This window comes from Adiantum capillus-veneris, chromosome 17 (assembly GCF_014529385.1).
Source record: "Adiantum capillus-veneris isolate H3 chromosome 17, ASM1452938v2, whole genome shotgun sequence".
In the NCBI taxonomy this organism is placed as follows: domain Eukaryota; kingdom Viridiplantae; phylum Streptophyta; class Polypodiopsida; order Polypodiales; family Pteridaceae; genus Adiantum; species Adiantum capillus-veneris.
Window position 1 is genome coordinate 114,949,367 of NC_140947.1, and position 17,780 is coordinate 114,967,146.

Below are 17,780 nucleotides of genomic sequence, written 5' to 3' on the forward strand. Positions count from 1 at the left end.
GAAATACAACAGACATATTGAAACCCTAAAACCCAGCAAAAAAAATAGTGGCAAAATCCTAAAAAAACAAAAAAAGATTACAAAACCCTAAGAAACAATGACAACCTTAAAGAAAAGCAAAAAACAATGACGAAACCCAAAAAAAAACAAAAAATAAAAGTTTTGAAATCCTAAGAACAACAAAAAAACAATGACAACCCTAGAAACAAAAAAAAAATGGTAACAAAACCCCAAAATCAAAGAGAGAAGTCCAAACCCATATGAAAGAGAGAGAGACAGAGCGAGAGCGTCTTAAGGAGTAGGGAAAGGATGCATGGTGTCCTTTTCCCGTAATCAAGGCAACCCCTAATGGCAACTGACGGATGCTGGGAGCCTCGATTATGGGGAAAAGGACACCATGAGTTCTTTCCTAGTTGTCAAGGGTGGCCAAAAGCGTGACAAAAGCTGATAAGGTGGCACTACATAACTATTCTGCAAGCCACGTTAAAGTGTTGTTTTATTACGGGTGCTGAGCTGTCAACCATCTAGCGGTGCTTCTCCAAGATTCTTGCCAAGAAACGACAACAAATGTGCAACTGAGATTAGCAACCCCCTAACCCTAGACCTTCATGAAATAGAAAGAGATAAGCCTTACTATTTTTGTGTCTACTATTGTACATGAACCCTAAAAGCTCCACATAGTCGCTACCTCTCTCGAAAAAGTTGAGCTTTCGAGATGGAACCCCAAGGTTGAGGGTTCGAGGCTTATGGGCTGTGCTCGATGGGTGTTACCAATTTCTCCTTTGGGGAAGTCGTTCCCACGGTAAAGCTCCGTGTGGCTTGATGTGTATAGCAAGTCCGGTTGTAAATACAAAGATATGTATAAAGTTCTCCCTACTCTACCTTCCCAAGCTGATGGTAAAAAAAAAGATAGGATCAACACACAAGTTGGGACTTTGGTACTTCTATGCGTGAAAGAACAAACTTTTTCAATCTTGCCACACTTTACAAGCAAAAATGCAAGCCTCTCCTTAGGTACATAAGGGACATGGCAACATGAGACGCAAAGACTCTGATGGACCAGATACTGTCATCAAGTTGCAAAGATAACAGAAAATTACCATTTAAAAGTAGTAAGCATAAGTAGACAATAAATGGCTTCGCATAGGTTTGAGTGAGGCCATATTAAGAGGAAACAAAAGAGTAATGGCACCTAAGAGCCACCTTCAGACCTTCACATGTTTTAGAGGGTAACTGGGAAAAATGTGATCAATTGAGAAACTTAAAAGAATCTGAGAAATCATGAATATTTGAAAATTGATACTTGCAGCTACTGTCAAAACCAAGGGTGTGTTAATTGCCCACATGCTCGTTGATACGAGCGCAGACACAACAGTGACCCCACATCCATTCATCACATGGAGAAAGGACTATTTATGTTGCTGCAACAAAATGTCAACCTCTCGTCTTCAGTGCTTTATCCAGATCTCGCTCTTGAGGATCTGGCTAACTTGGACTCATCATTGTCACCCTTAAAAGACTAGCAAAGTAAATGTTACATTATTGACTCTGATGTCACAAGTTAGAGCACTCTAGCCTTGTCATGTGCATGTCAGTTTGTAGTTCTCTTATAGTTGAAGAACAGCAAAAATCAAATTCAAAATTGTGAGCAGGAAGGCCTACTTTCCAGAACCATCTTTTAGTGCCTGAAATGCCTGATACCAGTCATCAGCATAGCCACCCCATATTTGTTGCAGCAATCAACTGCATCTTGGTCCCTCATGCTACCACCTGGCTGAGCAATCACACCAATGTTTGCCTTACAAGCATCTTCAACTGCATCATTCCAGGCTGGGAAAAAGTATAGACCAACAATTATACATCAATGATTGATCTTGCTTGGAAAAAATTTCACTGTTATTAAAAGCTCAATTAACAAAAACCAAGGTGAAAAGTCACAATGCCTTACATACGAGGATGAGAACGAGAGTGTGCTCAATGTCCCTCTCTTATAAAATAGGAAAACAAAACTCAACTGTATCTGACAAGTGGCCCAATATGGGTTTGCCATCATTAACTGGCCATGTGGCACTGATCAACAAGTTTTATCCAACCGTCCACAATTGATCTCGAGTTCCATGCCTTACTAAGGCCTTATGTAGGCTAATAAGAGGGCTTTTCCATGACACACATTTTAAAACCTTCAGGTTTAAGAAAAACCCATCATAGCTCCCACAGGTAACTAACATCCCCCAATAGCAAGACATGAATAATTACTACAGTGATAGCACGAGCAGACATAATGCACATTGATGCACAAATATGTGATTTCAAAATTGCTAAGATAGAGGTCCCATAATGTCATCCCAGAGAACTGCAACAGAAAAATGTAGCTTTAGTTAAGAGGGAGGAAAACCTTCAGTTTAACTCTTTTCTACGCACACCATCGTCAAGGATGTAAATAGATTCATCCACTGGGGACATTTGGACCACACACCATTGTCAAGGTTGTAAATAGATGACATTTGAACCACACAAAACGCTCAATGTATATAAGCGCCAGCACAATTGGTGTGCAAACATATACTATTATGGGGTGACCTTCATACATAGATGAATTTCAAAAATCCCAGACTCACTTATGAAGGAAAGTACAAAAGTCAGGCTTGTGGTAGTCATCCAGAAGACAGTGAGACCAGTGAAGGAAAAGAATGTGGGTTGTATCAGGTTTGCATGTGATAGAGACAATTGACTAGCAGCTTACCAAATGGGAAGAAAGCATCGCTTGCAAGCGCTGCACCTTCTGCTTCTTTTCCTGCCTTTTCAAGTGCAATCTGCAGGCTTTTGACGCGATTGGGCTGCCCACTACCCATGCCAAGCATTCGATTATCCTGAACAACCAGTACACCACATTAAGAAAGAGCTTGAAAAGATGAGATGTGTCCAACATTGAAATTTAAGAAGAGTGCTTCACAAGTTCTGTTAGAAAACATGGGTTTTTGAAGAACTATCATGATTCATAATTTTGTCACATAGAGTGAGAAAAATGGATCTAGATAGACAGTTTTTGTGTTAGGGATACCTTAGCAACAACAATGGCATTGCTTTTGACGTGCTTCACACACAACCAAGCGAACTTAGCGTCCTCAGTCTGCTTGTCAGTTGGAGACTTCTCCGTTACAGTTCTGAAACTCACGCTATCTGGTGTAATATCATCTGCTTCCTGAAGTAGCCATCCTCCCCCAACCTGTCTCAAAGAGCGTCTTCCTTTCTCATTCTTCTTTGCCTCCAGAATTCTCAAAGTTTTCGATTTTCCTTTCAAAATTTCCAAGCCTTTAGCAGAATACTTAGGAGCTACCACAATCTCATAGAACATCCGAGTTTCTCCATCTGTTGGGCTTCTAAATTCGCGTATTTCTTTAGCCAACACCTACAACATGGAAGTAAACATAAATTTATTGTAAGTACCGACATGTATCTAAATAAAGTGGCTTCACACTATGGAAATAATTGACAAGCCTCAATTGTTAAAAATTCACTTTGACCTCACAACAATGTTCATCTTCTTGTCATGTATGCACCTTTCATGTACTTGCAGGCTATACCTTAAGTACCAATAGCTTTATAGATGTTCTAAGTTATTCACCTAAGATTGCAGGTAAATGGAACTTAAGAGGTAAGAAATTATGCCAAAGAAACCAAAAAAGATTGAATGGATCTCATGTTACCTCATCAACTTCCACATTGAAAGCAACAATGCCTCCGAATGCGCTTACTGGATCAGCCTCTACGGCCAGTCTGTATGCCTCTACAAGGTTCTCTCGACTAGCCACTCCACAGGGATTGGTGTGCTTCACTACTACGCAAGTCGGTGAGGAGAACTCCGAAACACAATTCCATGCTGCATCTGCGTCGAGATAATTGTTGTATGACATCTCCTGCACCAATTTTCAATCCAAAATAACAAGCATTAAGTAAATTAGGAAAAAACAACAACAATGTCTCCCCTCTTTATGCAGATCAAAGGAGCAAAGGACCAACCATTACAGAAAATGTGTGTGTGTGTGTGTGTGTGTGTGTGGGCGCGCGCGACATCTCGACATCTCGACACAGGCTCCTCAGGTATCAAGACTCTCTCCTGCTAAGACTCGAGAGGAACAGAGCAAGGGGACATAAACTACTGCATATGTGAGTACACAGGTGTGTGAGCATGACGTCTGATGCAGACTCCTCATGCATCAAGAATCTCTCTTGCTAAGAGAAGAGTGTGTGGATAGATAAATTACTACATGTGTGCATGTGCCCGTGTGTGCCATCTTCATGCAGATTCCAAATGCATCAAGACTTTCTCCAGCTAAGAGATCACACTAAGGAGATGTACTTTACTGCATCTTCAGGCAAATCATTTGAATCAGGAGATAATAAAAAAAGAGGAGCACTGAGTGGACAGATGCCATATAAATCGATATCTATCTGGAATAGTCTTGACGATTCCGAGAGTATCTCAAATGTATGGGTTTTCTTCTGATGGAGGTGCCCAGACATGAAAAAGAGCTTTGCAGTCACTAATGGCCCTAATAACCAGATGACCACACCCACAAGAACCTAAATTTTTCAATCAGGTACAAGGAAAAATTGAGGACAACCTCCCTTTCCATGACAAAAAATATCTCTCATTAATGCATTCTACATGCGATTTTGTGCTCCCACAAGCCTATGACTATGAGCTTCTTGTTTTGGACACGGTGATAGCACATGCCTCTAACAAGTTACCCGATTGAAAACTCTCAAAGATGCTTGTTCAGCTGATGAACTGCACCCAATTAGAAGTAAAGAAAATCTATACCTTTCCATGCTATAACAGAACAGAAACAATAGAACAAAAAGCACTGCACCTGTTCAAATAACACAGTGATTCATACCTTCCCATGATGTTGCAAAGCAGTTGCAATTCCTCCAAGAGCCACATCTGCTAAAGATCTATCAACGTAAAATGCAGCTTTTTGATGTGGATTTTCTCCATATCTCAAAGATGAAGATTTTGACAGTGGTAATGTTAAAGTCGGTGCAAAATCATCTGCTCACCATTTGAAATGCCAATGAAAAATCATCTAGAAGAGCAATAAATGTTGACAGTTGTTCTGACCATAGCAACCCACTTACCAGCACATGTTTGCTTCCATAACCACTCTGCCACTGCAGAGTCATATGAAGCAACATGCTGGAATGCTTTCCAAGCCAGCCTTCTTCTAAATGTCTGATCCTCCATACTTCCCTTTCCCTGTAAATGTTCTATAAGAGGTGCGTAGTCTTCTGGATCCACAACCACAAGCACATCTTTGTGATTCTACAACAAGTGCCAAGAAACCCATATACTTCAATCACTTATCACCTTGAAACTAAATTCTCTGCGATCCTAAAGAATTGACGAGTACCTTTGCTGCTGCACGTATCATAGCAGGACCACCAATATCGATCTTTTCAATGCCGTTTTCGAAAGAAACAGCTGTCGAGGCTGTAACTGTCTCGTAAAAAGGATAAAGGTTCACAACAACTATGTCAATGGTACCTGCACTGCAAATACAGACATGAGATAACAGTTTTAAATTCAGAGAACCTGCCTTTCCTTCATTCTTAAAAAATATTTCATGCAAGTGCAGAACGTGCTGTCTGCGTCACATTTGAGGTGTGTGCATTACATGCTCATGCTTGCTGGTATGCACTTCGTGACTTAAGTTTCTTCAAAATTACGTGCCCGCCCCAAAGGTTGGAGATTAGGACTTCTAATCGAATGCTTTCATGAATATTTGAGCATTTACTTAAACTAATGACAAAGGCACATGAGAAAACACATAAAGGAAAAGAGAATCTGCAATTGTGTGCACAACGGCAATTCCTGTAAAGAAGGAAACGGGTACAAGCTTCTTAAGCGGACTGATTCAAATAAGGAAACCAGGAAGCATTCCCATTATCACATAAGAATTATGTACATCGCATGCTCACTTTTTCTTGCACACTTCAGTCTAGATAAAAAATATCTTAGGCGTGCATTCTTGCAAACCTCATTCCAATCTAGCATACTATGAAAAGAATCCGTACACAACAAAGGAGATTGAGCACTTTGCCATTTGAAGCACTCTTTTGCAGTTGAAACATTATTATAGATGAGCATCTGAGCTCAGCCAGCCATGGAGTTCGATGGAAGTTTGGCCTTTGACCCAATAGGTACAAGAGTCTGGATTGCCTACCAGCACTGAAATCTTATAATTCCTGGTGCCACAACACCCCTTCTCCAGCATTGCTTTGATATACAGCTCTACACAGTCCTCAATACATCTTTACCTCCAGCCCACGTTAAAAAGGCCATAAGATCACTACTCAAAAAGCTTAAACTTCCTCTTGGCAAGCCAGCTTTCTGCCACATTCTTATGCAAACAGCATTACCTTCACAAAACTAAACGCTGTCCTTGTCCACACCCTCACTTCCTACTCCCTGAACCGTGGGAATCTCAAGAGGCACCAAAGATCCTATTCTTGTTCTCGACTAGAAAAAGAGAAAAGTAACATTCAAAGTATACTCCCAAGTCACAAAGATTTTAGACTTTACATACCAATGTTCCACTGCTTCAATGCTTCCATATGTGTGTCAAAATCCCTTCTTGCTAGAATACCTCCATGTATGTTAGGATGCAGAGTTTTCACTCGACCATCAAGCTGACATTGGCAACAAATACAAGCCAAAAAAAACTTCAGTAATTAAAACTACATGAGGTCAAAAAGTCTGAACTCACAAACTAAATCATTCATGTCAAACTTAAACTCAGTGAGACTAACTACTATCCTACTCAGTACACATTTTTTGTGATCTGGAGTGTTAGATATTAAACCTACTTGATTCACAATAAGCCATCAAGAGACGATGACTCCCTCCTTACATATGTTGACTTCAACATTTTTTAAAGTATCCTTTCCATTTCATCTCTTTTGGTCCTACAAACCCACAAAAACCTATTGCAATAGTAAGAAAGCTAAACATATCCGTTTGTCAAAACCCACAACACTTGTATTCTTGTCTAAGAAAAACATAGTTCTTTAGTCCAAACCTTTTGAGTTTAGAATGCTTCAAGTCAAATAATACACATGTATGTATGACATTAGCAATGCCTGTGTTTTCGTGTGTGCATCCCATTATTGCATAGGTGTTACACGAATGTTGAATATACGTATGACAATGTGTGTGTGCGCGCACACGTGTGCCCTTTCCCGAACACCATACTCAATGAGGTAGCGCCCATTGAGTATGGACCCACTACCTCATCAATATGATAGGTATGTAAGTAAAGCCTGATGTCAAGCTAGTGGTTGTCTCTATAGCAACCTTAGCCAGAGTGTTGCTTAGTTTCTCCCAAAACCTGTATAAGAACAAACAATGGTTCTATGAATTACTCAAGTAGGAACTTTTAAGGCTTTGTGAGTCAGTATTCTAGTACATGTCTTTGTCACATGTTTTCAATAAGAAGAAATCCTTCTTGAGTGAAAGTCAAATTGGTAACTCCTACATCCTAAACCCAGTCATGTCAAAAGACAACAATGACTATGTGTAGGAATCCCATCACACACAAATTCCACACCACCTAACAACCTCCTTCGAGGATTTACTGGCAGTGGGCATAGATATCCCTCTGTGATAAAGTGCACTGAGGAGTCATTGTACTGGCTAACTCAAGAAACTTGAGTTACCCTTGTGTCTATATATGCATTGTGTGCATTTTCAATAGAATTATATTAATTATCCACAAATGAACATTTTTACATGTCCAAAAGACACACGAATCCCGACCTCAAGACTGCAAAACTCATTTAAATGTATGTCGGATACACTTGTGCCCGTCCACACACTACCCAAGTGTCCCCGGATGCAATCTCATGCACATATGCAATGCTAACACATACTCCTTGATGAAGAAGCATCTACTTCTTGCTTTTTTGGAAAGCAGCTGATTTTCCTGAATGCTTTCCGAGAATTCATCTTCGTTCATAGGCCTAGTCCTCAGCATGCAACATTTTCTCAATCCAAAATCTACTCACACCATGAGACATTTGCATCCTAGGTGCTCTCGTCACCTACCTTGTGACCCACCACAATGCTCATAAGTTGGTCTCGTACTTACAAATCCTTAGCAATGCTCTACATCATCCATCCTCCGCGGCATCATAAAAGCCTGTTTCGGATGGTTGGATGCCCCTTCTAGATGCTCTAGGTCACCCATCCAATGTGATGAATCGGAAGTATCCATTCCATGTTGCGCTCTCGTCATTTTGTCACAAATTTGTGACGTGGCATGACCGAACTTGCAGATCCTGGCCAAGGGGCCCAAGAGAGGTTAGGGTTGAAAACCTAGCTCCACACAACATATAGAACCCGACCAAGTACCCCTAACCCTTTAAAAATAAATAGAGGACCCCAAAAGGCGTAGAAACTGATGACATAGCAGATCATACAAAGTGGCCGCAAATTGCGGAGGTGATGACATGGCATTGTACAAACATCCGCGTTTTATAGAGGGACCCAAAGGCGCAAGATTTCGAGGTTTGAAGCTTTTGGGAACAAGAGATTCAGAGCCAGGCTTTTAACTTGTATGCTTTTGACCAGGGGCCTTAGAGTGCAAGGGCCTCTTCTCTTGGTAGATTAGCTTGGGAGCAACTATGGAGAGAGGACCTTCGGACATTATGAAGCAATGGAAGTGGAACTCTGCCACTTCGTGTTGAATCTCTCTCTCTCTCTCTCTCTCTCTCTCTCTCTCTCTCTCTCTCTCTCTCTCTCTCTCTCTCTACACACACACACACACATACACACACACTTGATAAAACTACAAAGGATTCTCGTGGTGAATCCATTGACGTAACACGAGGGAACCACGTGTCAATTGAAAAAAACAGACTGGAGTAGACTTTGAGCACTTCAAAACAATTGAGAGAGAGAGAGAGAGAGAGAGAGAGAGAGAGAGAGAGAGAGAGAGAGAGAGAGAGAGAGAGAGAGAGAGAGAGATTTTTTAACGTCTATAAAAGGCCGAAGTCGGCCTATGAGACAAATCAAAGTACATGAGGTGGGTATCCTCTGTGTATCCGTAAAGGATAAAAGGTACAAAAGTAAAAGTGACTATCCTGTATGATGACTGGGGGAGGAAAGTGATACAAGGGTAGGGATGGAGCTTTAAAACTGGGGGAAAGATGTAATCTTGTATGGTGGGGTAGAATGTACAATCATAAGATGAAATGCTATCCTACCTCTAGCTCCATCCAGTACCATAATCTGAGTGTAGTACAGGATGCATGGGCGGGTAGGGTGTGAGCAGTCCTCGTAAGATGGCTGCTGGATCTGCAAAAGCCCGGAGGCATCTCTCCTCCAAAGATCTATAGTAGTGCTCCTGGATCTCGCTTTGGTGTAGGCGAGGCGCCCTGCGTCCATGGGTACGTGGGTGTCTGTGAGCTCGGAACTCCTCAGCCTGTTGTAGAGCCACTCCTCTCTGGATGGTTGAAGGTGGTGGAGCTGCTATGGTCCTCTGAAAAAAGTATGTGAGTTGTGTCTGGCCCTCATCTCTCCCAGCTGATGCTACCTGGAGGAGAGAGTCCCGATGCTGCTGTATCTCGAGGAGAAAGCGGCCAAACTGTCGTTGGTCTTTGGACTCAAAAATTTGATGTAGAGTGGGCTGATCTGCAAACAAGGTTGGGTATCTGCCTCTGATCTCCTCATGTGCTCTACATCTGCAAACATAGTGCTCCTCGCTCTCAATCTCTGTTGTGCAAAGTCTGCATACCCTCTCTGCTCTGGGGACATGTGTAGCTCGCCTTGTCTCAATCTCTAACTCGTGTGACGACACTCTAAGCTGTCCAATGGCGACCTGTGCTCTATGTGGCATGTAGATATCCATGTATCTCGGTCTCTGGATGAACCCACCTACTAGTCTGGATGAACCCATCTGCTAGAGAGAGAGAGAGAGAGAGAGAGAGAGAGAGAGAGAATTCATGCGAGAGACACGGAGTGACGAAGTTTCACTTCCAAAGTGCACTGGCCTCAAACCCTAGCACCCTTTCAGTATCTCTTTATATTGCTTCAACAAGATACAAGCTCTCGGAACTCTTCTTTGCTTCTCCACGTGGTACAAATTAAAACAATGCCACAGAGAGAGCCCACACCGCTTATTTAAAGGCCCTTGGCCTACAAAAAGCCTCTCACATGAAAAGCACTACTTCTAAAAGCTACTAGTCCAAAAGCAAGTGCCCATAGGGCTGTCCGTACAACGCTGCCACATCAGCAAACACCTGCGCAAATCACAGGCTGATCCGAACACAATGCCACATCATCATCTGTTACGCAATCCAAGTGCTAGGAGGTCATTTTAGAGTTTTAGGCCCCTTGGCCAAGGTTGGTTGGATTGGGATTTTTAATCCTAACCCCTTTTGTCTTTTAGGCCACTCGGCCGGTCTTCGAATGTTGGCAGGTCTTCTTCTTCTTCTCCTTCCGTTAGGTTTTAGGCCTCTCGCCCGGCATCTACAGGTTGGCTAGGGTTAGGATCAGGAAGTCCTAACCCCCTTCGTCTTCAGTGGGTGATACGTCAGCATCTTGTGACAGGTGAAGAGAGAGTTGTTCCACCGACTACCCATGTCAAGTGCAGCATAAGTGTTTAAGGATTTAGCTCATAACTAGGACTCAGCACAAACACAAGGTTACTTTACTTCACTTGAAGAGAGAAACTGAACCGAACACAATGAACGAGAGAGACGCAAGAGAGTGTCACGAGGACTTGGCAACTGCTAACCTTAGTTGTTGGTTTCTTTCCAATGATTTTTGTTTTATATTTGAGACCCTCTTTTTTAAGTTGCAAATGGTCGGACATTGTATGGCCAATGTGAACGGTGGTTTATGTCACAAACCGGTGACGTGGCTGCCCTGTGCACACACACCCGCCCCTGGCTGAAATGCAGTGACGTGGCAGCATTCCCGAAATCTGCGCTGCAAGATGACGTGGCACTACTGTATGGACCCCTCCGCAAATTGCGGCGCAAGAAAAGCTGGCAGGCAGCGTACAAAAAAGTAACAGTTCGGCAATTTTTTCCTGCGCAAATGCTGGCTGGGAATTTTTACGCTAAGGCTTTTTAGAAGCCTTTGAAAGTTGCTTTATTTTGTAAGCCTATTTTTAATGGGCAGTTTTTTATGGACAGTTTTTGGGGCTCTGCTTTTGCCATCCCTTTTAACCTTTATAAAAACCCAAGGGGGGCTCTCTCTACAGAGCATCTGGACGCAGAGTCTGAGAGCCAGCACCCGCGGGAGTTGTACTTTGCTCGAAGGTTAATATAAAAAGAAATACCGAAAGGGGCACCAGTCTTTGGGGCCAATACCTCTTGGTACGGAACTCTGTCGGGCCGTGTCAGATAAATTGTGATTTGTGAACTGTTTTGAAGTGAATCTCTGCTGTGTCACGGTAGAATCTTGACTTAGAGTGTCCAAGTCTGTTACAGTGGTATCAGAGCGCAGACAGATTCTTCTTCTACGGAGGATCCAATCCCTTTTTACAGTGCACACAGCTTTTGGGAAAGAACCTTCGTGGCCCGTCTCTGTTGTGTCGCGGTAGAATCTTGACTTGGAGTGTCCAAGTCTGTTACAGTGGTATCACAGCGCAGACAGATTCTTCTTCTACGGAGGATCCGATCCCTTTTTCCAACGCACACAGCTTTTGGGAAAGAATATTCGTGGCCCGACCCCGAGCGCAGACAGATTCTTCTTCTATGGAGGATCCGTTCCCTTTTTACAGCGCACACAGCTTTTGGGTGAGAATCTTCGTGGCCCACCAACCCCAAACTTATTAGTCACTCCCACCCTTCATACATCACGCATCGGGCGCGATCCCGTCTTCATCGCTCTGTCTTACAGGGCATAAAGCCATTAAAAATCCTAGATTACACATGGGTTCTGGTGAAGAATCTGACAGAGATAACACCTCTCAGTGCGAAGGCATAGAAAAGTTGAAGATCCGGTGCGGGAACTGAAGAAAAGAATGAAGATTTGGGCAAAAACAAATTCGGACAAGTTTGCCAGAAAATGAGTACAAACGTCAACTGCACATTGGCATATGTGTGAACACATTGATTAAGTACTCTAGGAACCCGAGATTGGTAATACACCTGAAGAATTACCCAATTGATACGATTTACTCGAGATGGCGTGTGGCCATTGCTTCCCCTCTCAGGTAGGGAGTAAAGCCGAAAAGACAGATGAGTGCAGAAAAGCGGAACCTGTACTCGCAGAAAGGCATGGACAAGCGAAGCAAAAAGCAAAGCTTCAGAAACGGCAAGAACAAGGCAAAGAAGCCTAAGTTTCGCTCAGTTTTTGACAATTCTACAAAGGACTCGTCTTCGGATAGTTCGGACTCCGACTATCATAGATTTTATGCAAAGAACAAGAATCTCTATAAAGCCAACGAGTATGACTTCCTCGAAGATAAAAGCAAGAAAGTTAAAAAATTTAAAGAAGGTGGACACTCAATTTGAATCCTTTGCGAGATGCTCGAACATGGTGGTTCACTCTTCTACTAAGAAAGGAAGCTCCGATTAAATGCTTGAAAGGCTTTTTAGGGAGTACGAATGTGATATACGAACTGCTTGGAGTCATCTTCGGATGACCAAGGGAGATTCTTTGGATGCTTATTGCGAGAGATTTTGGAACTCTTTTCTGCCAGCCTCTTCATTTACAAAGGTTGTGTTTAAAGAACAAATTGAGCGGTTTTGTTGCGGATTTCCTACAAAGCTCCGAGACTACTGCTCGGAACAAAAGTTGAATTGTATTCAAGAATTGATGGGTTTTGCAATACACTGACTTACCCCACTGATAAAATCTAGAGTCAGAGAACCCAACAAACTTATAATAATGGAAGTAGAAAGAGAAAGAGTTCCAAAGAAAAGAAAAGAAAAAAAAAAGATACACGTCCCCGACAGACTCTTAGAAAAAGGGCTATCTATCTCAAAGAGGGGAAGTGTTTTTGGTTGCGGGGAATTTGGACACATCTACGCAAAGTGCCCCAAAAAGGCACAGCAAGAACAGATTCAAGACAGGCCAGAGCAGTAGAGGAATGTGGCAAAAAAGGCAGATGAAAGCAGAACTGGTACCACATTGCATGGGGCCCGAACTGAATCAGATGAACAAAAGTACAAAACTTTGCCGCTTTAAAGGCAAAGAGAAAGATCACGAAGAAAATGAAGGAGCCAAGACCAACTTCTTTCCATAAACTGGCGGCTCGATTTGGAATTGTGCTCGACAAGTGAGGCACAGGCGGAGGTCGTTCTAGCGGCACCCAGACGTGATGTTGCCATTACACAGATCATTGGCAAACTTTGTTTGCAATGTCAGGGGTGTTTAGGGCACGAGGACTTTTACGTAATTCCCTTGGGAGGTTGTGACGTCCTCCTCGAAATCCCTTGGTACCACAAGAACAACACCGTGGTTGACTATCGGGCTGAGAAAGCGACTTTGACAAATGAAGGGCGCACACAGACTGTACTTGATGAAATTCAGTTTCTTTTCTCGATTTTTTGGAGAGAATTGAATGATGATTGAAGGTCGAATATGTTTTGACCTCGAAAAAGAACGCCAAGATTTTCTCCACACTCTTGCCGATTGCTTTTCAGAGGGCTGTTGCTAAATTGGCTTTATCTTACAGGAAAATAATTCTAAATTAATTATTGGAATTTTAAGTGAGAGGGTTTTTCTCACTGGAGACATCCGAGTACAGAGTATTCCTAGTGCGTCAGTCAAAGTAATGACGGGAGCACTAAGAACGGGAATATCTGTAAGACCACCAGGAACGGGTACTTCTCATGCGTCACATCGGATGGGTGACGGGGAGCATCGAGAAGAAGTATTCGACCATCCGAGAACGGACATCTCTGATGCGTCATAGGATGGGTGACATAGAGCATCGCGAAGGAGATTGTACCGTAAGTTCGGTAGGAAAGGACTAGGTGATGGGTATTCCTGATGCGTCACAAGGTGGGTGACGGGTGCATCGAAAAGGGAATATCCATAGTCGGGAGGAAATTCCGAACTGTGTTAGAATTGTGCACAAGGAAAGGCAAGCACTTGAATGAAGATGGGTTCAGAGGAAACTTTGAGGAGAAACAGATGCTTTTTGAGAAAGCGGGATTGCCTTTCGGGAAAGCAGATGCTTTCTCGCGAGGAAGTCTATGTCTGCATTGCAACTGTGCATGTGATTGCATACAGAGACGCTTGGGAAGTGTTGTGAAAGCATTGTTTTTAACTTTTAAGGTTTTATTGAGTTTTTGGACAGATTCTGACCATTTTTAAAGGTGACCGACCGCCCACTTAATAAGTGGGCAGCCATCTGATAAATAAGGCAACAGACCAGCCAGCGTTTTCTCTCTCTTTTTCTGACAGAGCAACGAAAAAAAATTGAAAAAAAATTGAAAAAAAAAAACGGCCGCGATCTCTACGCGAGTAGCTATTCGTGCCCGTGGCTAGAAGCTATAAAAGCATCACATGCCCTTACTCAGAGGGGAGGACCAATCTTTGCAAGGAGGAGATTCTGCTACAGATTTCAGCCGTAAAGAAGACGTTGCCGGTGATGCCCATGGCTGCCCCAAGTGTACAAGATGTCGCCAAGACCCAGTGCGCGAGTTCCCTCACGAAGAAGTGCCTACGAAGCGTGTTTCCATCGCAACAAGTCGCTGTTTTTCACTGTTTTCAGCCCATAAACGTCGTAGACGGGGCTGATTTACGAGAAGGAACCCGAGAACACACCTCTTTTGTGTGTAGGATTGGAAGAGAGGATTTTCTATGGAGAGATCTCTTCCGGGGAATTGCTTTTCGAGAACGGAGTTGCGTTTCGAGAGTCGAGACTTTGAAGGTAACGATTTTCATGTTATGAACTCGGAGTATTTGTTTGCAGGTGTACTTCCTCTTAGTGAGGGAGTAGGAGCAGAGGAAGGTATGAGCCTCTGCAGGAGAAAAGCACTCTGAGGAACTAGAGCCAGATCAGCCCAGGGGTTTCGTACCCGAGTTTGGGAAGTAGATCCACGGATCGGAGAGAGGTAGTCTCTGAAGTTGTTATCCGGAAGTTGGGATTCCCAAGTAAGGACCTCGTGTCCGGGAAAGCAGAGTTGTTCTGCGAGAAGAGGACTCTGGAAAGAGAGTTGGAAAAGAGTTGCAGGGATGCCATGCCCTTAGTCTGGAAGGTGAGATCCAGAGGCAAGAACCTTGATTCTCGAGGAATTGGAATAAGGAACGGGAGTTCCTTGGAATAGGGTTTTGCCCTAGGAATCGGAAGCGGGAACCATCAAGTCTTATTCTAGAACGAACGTGGTAATACGTTCGGTTCAAGTGCTTGTATAGACTTCTCCTCAGTAATAAAGATACTATTACGGGGGGGGGCCAGCCCATCTTCTGGTCCCGAGTACTGTGTCGATCTCCTCACTCTCTCTCTCTCTCTCTCTCTCTCTCTCTCTCTCTCTCTCTCTATATCCTCTAGCTTCAGTAATAAGTGATAAATCCTATTTATCCGAATGTATTTTATATTGTCATGCGCTCCCGTTTGTGACAGTGGTATCAGAGCATGGTCTCCTCTCTTTCTCTGTAAAGGAAGACGACTCAGGGAAGATACGGGAAGAAGCCATGACAAGCCAAGAGAGAAGTAAGCAGGCGGAACCCTAAGTCCTGCAAGGAAAAGCTCGCAGAGTTGGAAAAATGAAAAAAAAAAGTTGAAAAAAAAAAACGGCCCGTGATCTCTACACGAGCAGCTATTTGTGCCCGTGGTTAGGAGCTATAAAAGCATCACATGCCCTTACTCTGAGGGGAGGACCAATCTTTGCAAGGAGGAGATGCTGCTACAGATTTCAGCCGTAAAGAAGACGTTGTCGGTGATGCCCATGGCTGCCCCAAGTGTACCAGATGTCGCCAAGACCCAGTGCGCGAGTTCCCTCGCGAAGAAGTGCCTGCGAAGCGTGTTTCCATCACGACAAGTTGCTGTTTTTCTCTGTTTTCAGCCCATAAACGTCGTAGACGGGGCTGATTTACGAGAAGGAACCCGAGAACACACCTCTTTTGTGTGTAGGATTGGAAGAGAGGATTTTCTATGGAGAGATCTCTTCCGGGGAATTGCTTTTCGAGAACGGAGTTGCGTTTCGAGCGTCGAGACTTTGAAGGTAACGATTTTCATGTTATGAACTCTGAGTATTTGTTTGCAGGTGTACTCCCTCTTAGTGAGGGAGTAGGAGCAGAGGAAGGTATGAGCCTCTGCAGGAGAAAAGCGCTCTGAGGAACTAGAGCCAGATCAGCTCAGAGGTTTCGTACCCGAGTTTGGGAAGTAGATCCACGGATCGGAGAGAGGTAGTCTCTCAAGTTGTGATCCGGAAGTTGGGATTCCCAAGTAAGGACTTCGTGTCCGGGAAAGCAAAGTTGTTCTACGGGAAGAGGACTCTGGAAAGAGAGTAACGAACGTGGTAATACGTTCGGTTCAAGTGCTTGTATAGACTTCTCCTCAGTAATAAAGATACCATTACGGGGGGGGGGACCAGCCCATCTTCTGGTCCCCAGTACTGTGTCGATCTTCGAACTCTCTATCTCTCTCTCTCTATTTATTTCTCTCTATATCCTCTAGCTTCAGTAATAAGTGATAAATCCTATTTATCCAAATGTATTTTATATTGTTATGCGCTCCCGTTTGTGACAGAAGGCCTGCCAGGCGAGTTACCACCTGCTCGTCCTGAAGATCATACCATTGATTTGATACCTGGAAGCACACCACCGAACCGGCCACCTTACCGTGTGAGCCGAACCCAGAACGAAGAGATTATGAACCAAGTGAAAGACCTCTTGGAAAAGGGTCTTGTCCAACCTAGTACTTCACCGTATTGCTCTTCAGTGTTGTTGGTTTTGAAGAAAGACGGATCTTGGAGAATGTGCATCGATTATAGAGCTCTCAACAAAATCACCATCAAGAACAGATTTCCGATTCCTAGGATCGATGATATACTTGACAGATTACAGGAATCCTCGTGCTTTAGCAGGATCAATTTAAAGAGTGGATATCATCAAATCCGAATCGCGCTGGAAGACGTCTCTACAAGAGAGTCTTTCGGACGACTTTTCGGTTATTTGAGTTTTTGGTGATGCCTTTTGGCTTAACCAATGCTCCTGCGACATTTAACCGGATGATGGACATGATTTTTCAAGAGTATAGACTATTTGTTGGCACCTTCTTTGACGACATCATTGTTTTCTCCAAGGATGAGGCAGAGCGTAGAGAACATGTGCTTCAAGTCTTTCAGGCATTACGAGATTACAAGTTAGCGATTAATGCGAAGAAAAGTGAATTTTTCCTACTAGAGATACACTTTTTGGGACACATTGTGTCAGCAGCAGGAGTGCAGATAGATCCGGCCAAGATAGAGACTATCCGTGATTGGCCCGATTTGAAGAATGTCCATGAAGTTAGAAGCTTCTTGGGATTGTGTCCGTACTACAAGCGGTTCATTAGAAAGTTTGCAGAGGTTGCTTCCCCTTAGCATATCTTGACACAAAAAGGAGTCCCTTTCTCGTGGGGACCCACAAAGGTGACTGCCTTTCAAACATTGAAAGAGATTGACTACGGGACCAGTTTTGACTTTGCCGGATTTGCAGAAGTCATTTGAAGTGTATTGTGATGCTTGTGATCGTAGTTTGGGTGCGGTCTTAATGCAAGAAGGCCATGTCATTGCTTACGAGAGCCGATTGTTCTCAAGGACGGAATTGA

General features: G+C 43.3%; 1 protein-coding gene across 1 annotated transcript in view; it reads right to left on the reverse strand.

The window, feature by feature from the left end:
• Positions 1–1,234: 1,234 nt before the first annotated feature.
• The window catches only part of LOC147437923 (AICARFT/IMPCHase bienzyme family protein), a 79,246-nt gene continuing 62,700 nt past the window's right edge, over positions 1,235–17,780 (reverse strand). The window contains exons 4-11 of the mRNA XM_086487329.1: positions 6,591–6,693; positions 5,415–5,548; positions 5,143–5,326; positions 4,902–5,056; positions 3,708–3,917; positions 3,062–3,409; positions 2,744–2,870; positions 1,235–1,830 (exon numbers count right to left, since the gene is read on the reverse strand). Of these exons, the coding sequence (XP_086343455.1) occupies positions 1,679–1,830; positions 2,744–2,870; positions 3,062–3,409; positions 3,708–3,917; positions 4,902–5,056; positions 5,143–5,326; positions 5,415–5,548; positions 6,591–6,693 (1,413 nt within the window). The 3' untranslated portion in view covers positions 1,235–1,678. The remainder of the gene's footprint in view (positions 1,831–2,743; positions 2,871–3,061; positions 3,410–3,707; positions 3,918–4,901; positions 5,057–5,142; positions 5,327–5,414; positions 5,549–6,590; positions 6,694–17,780) is intronic.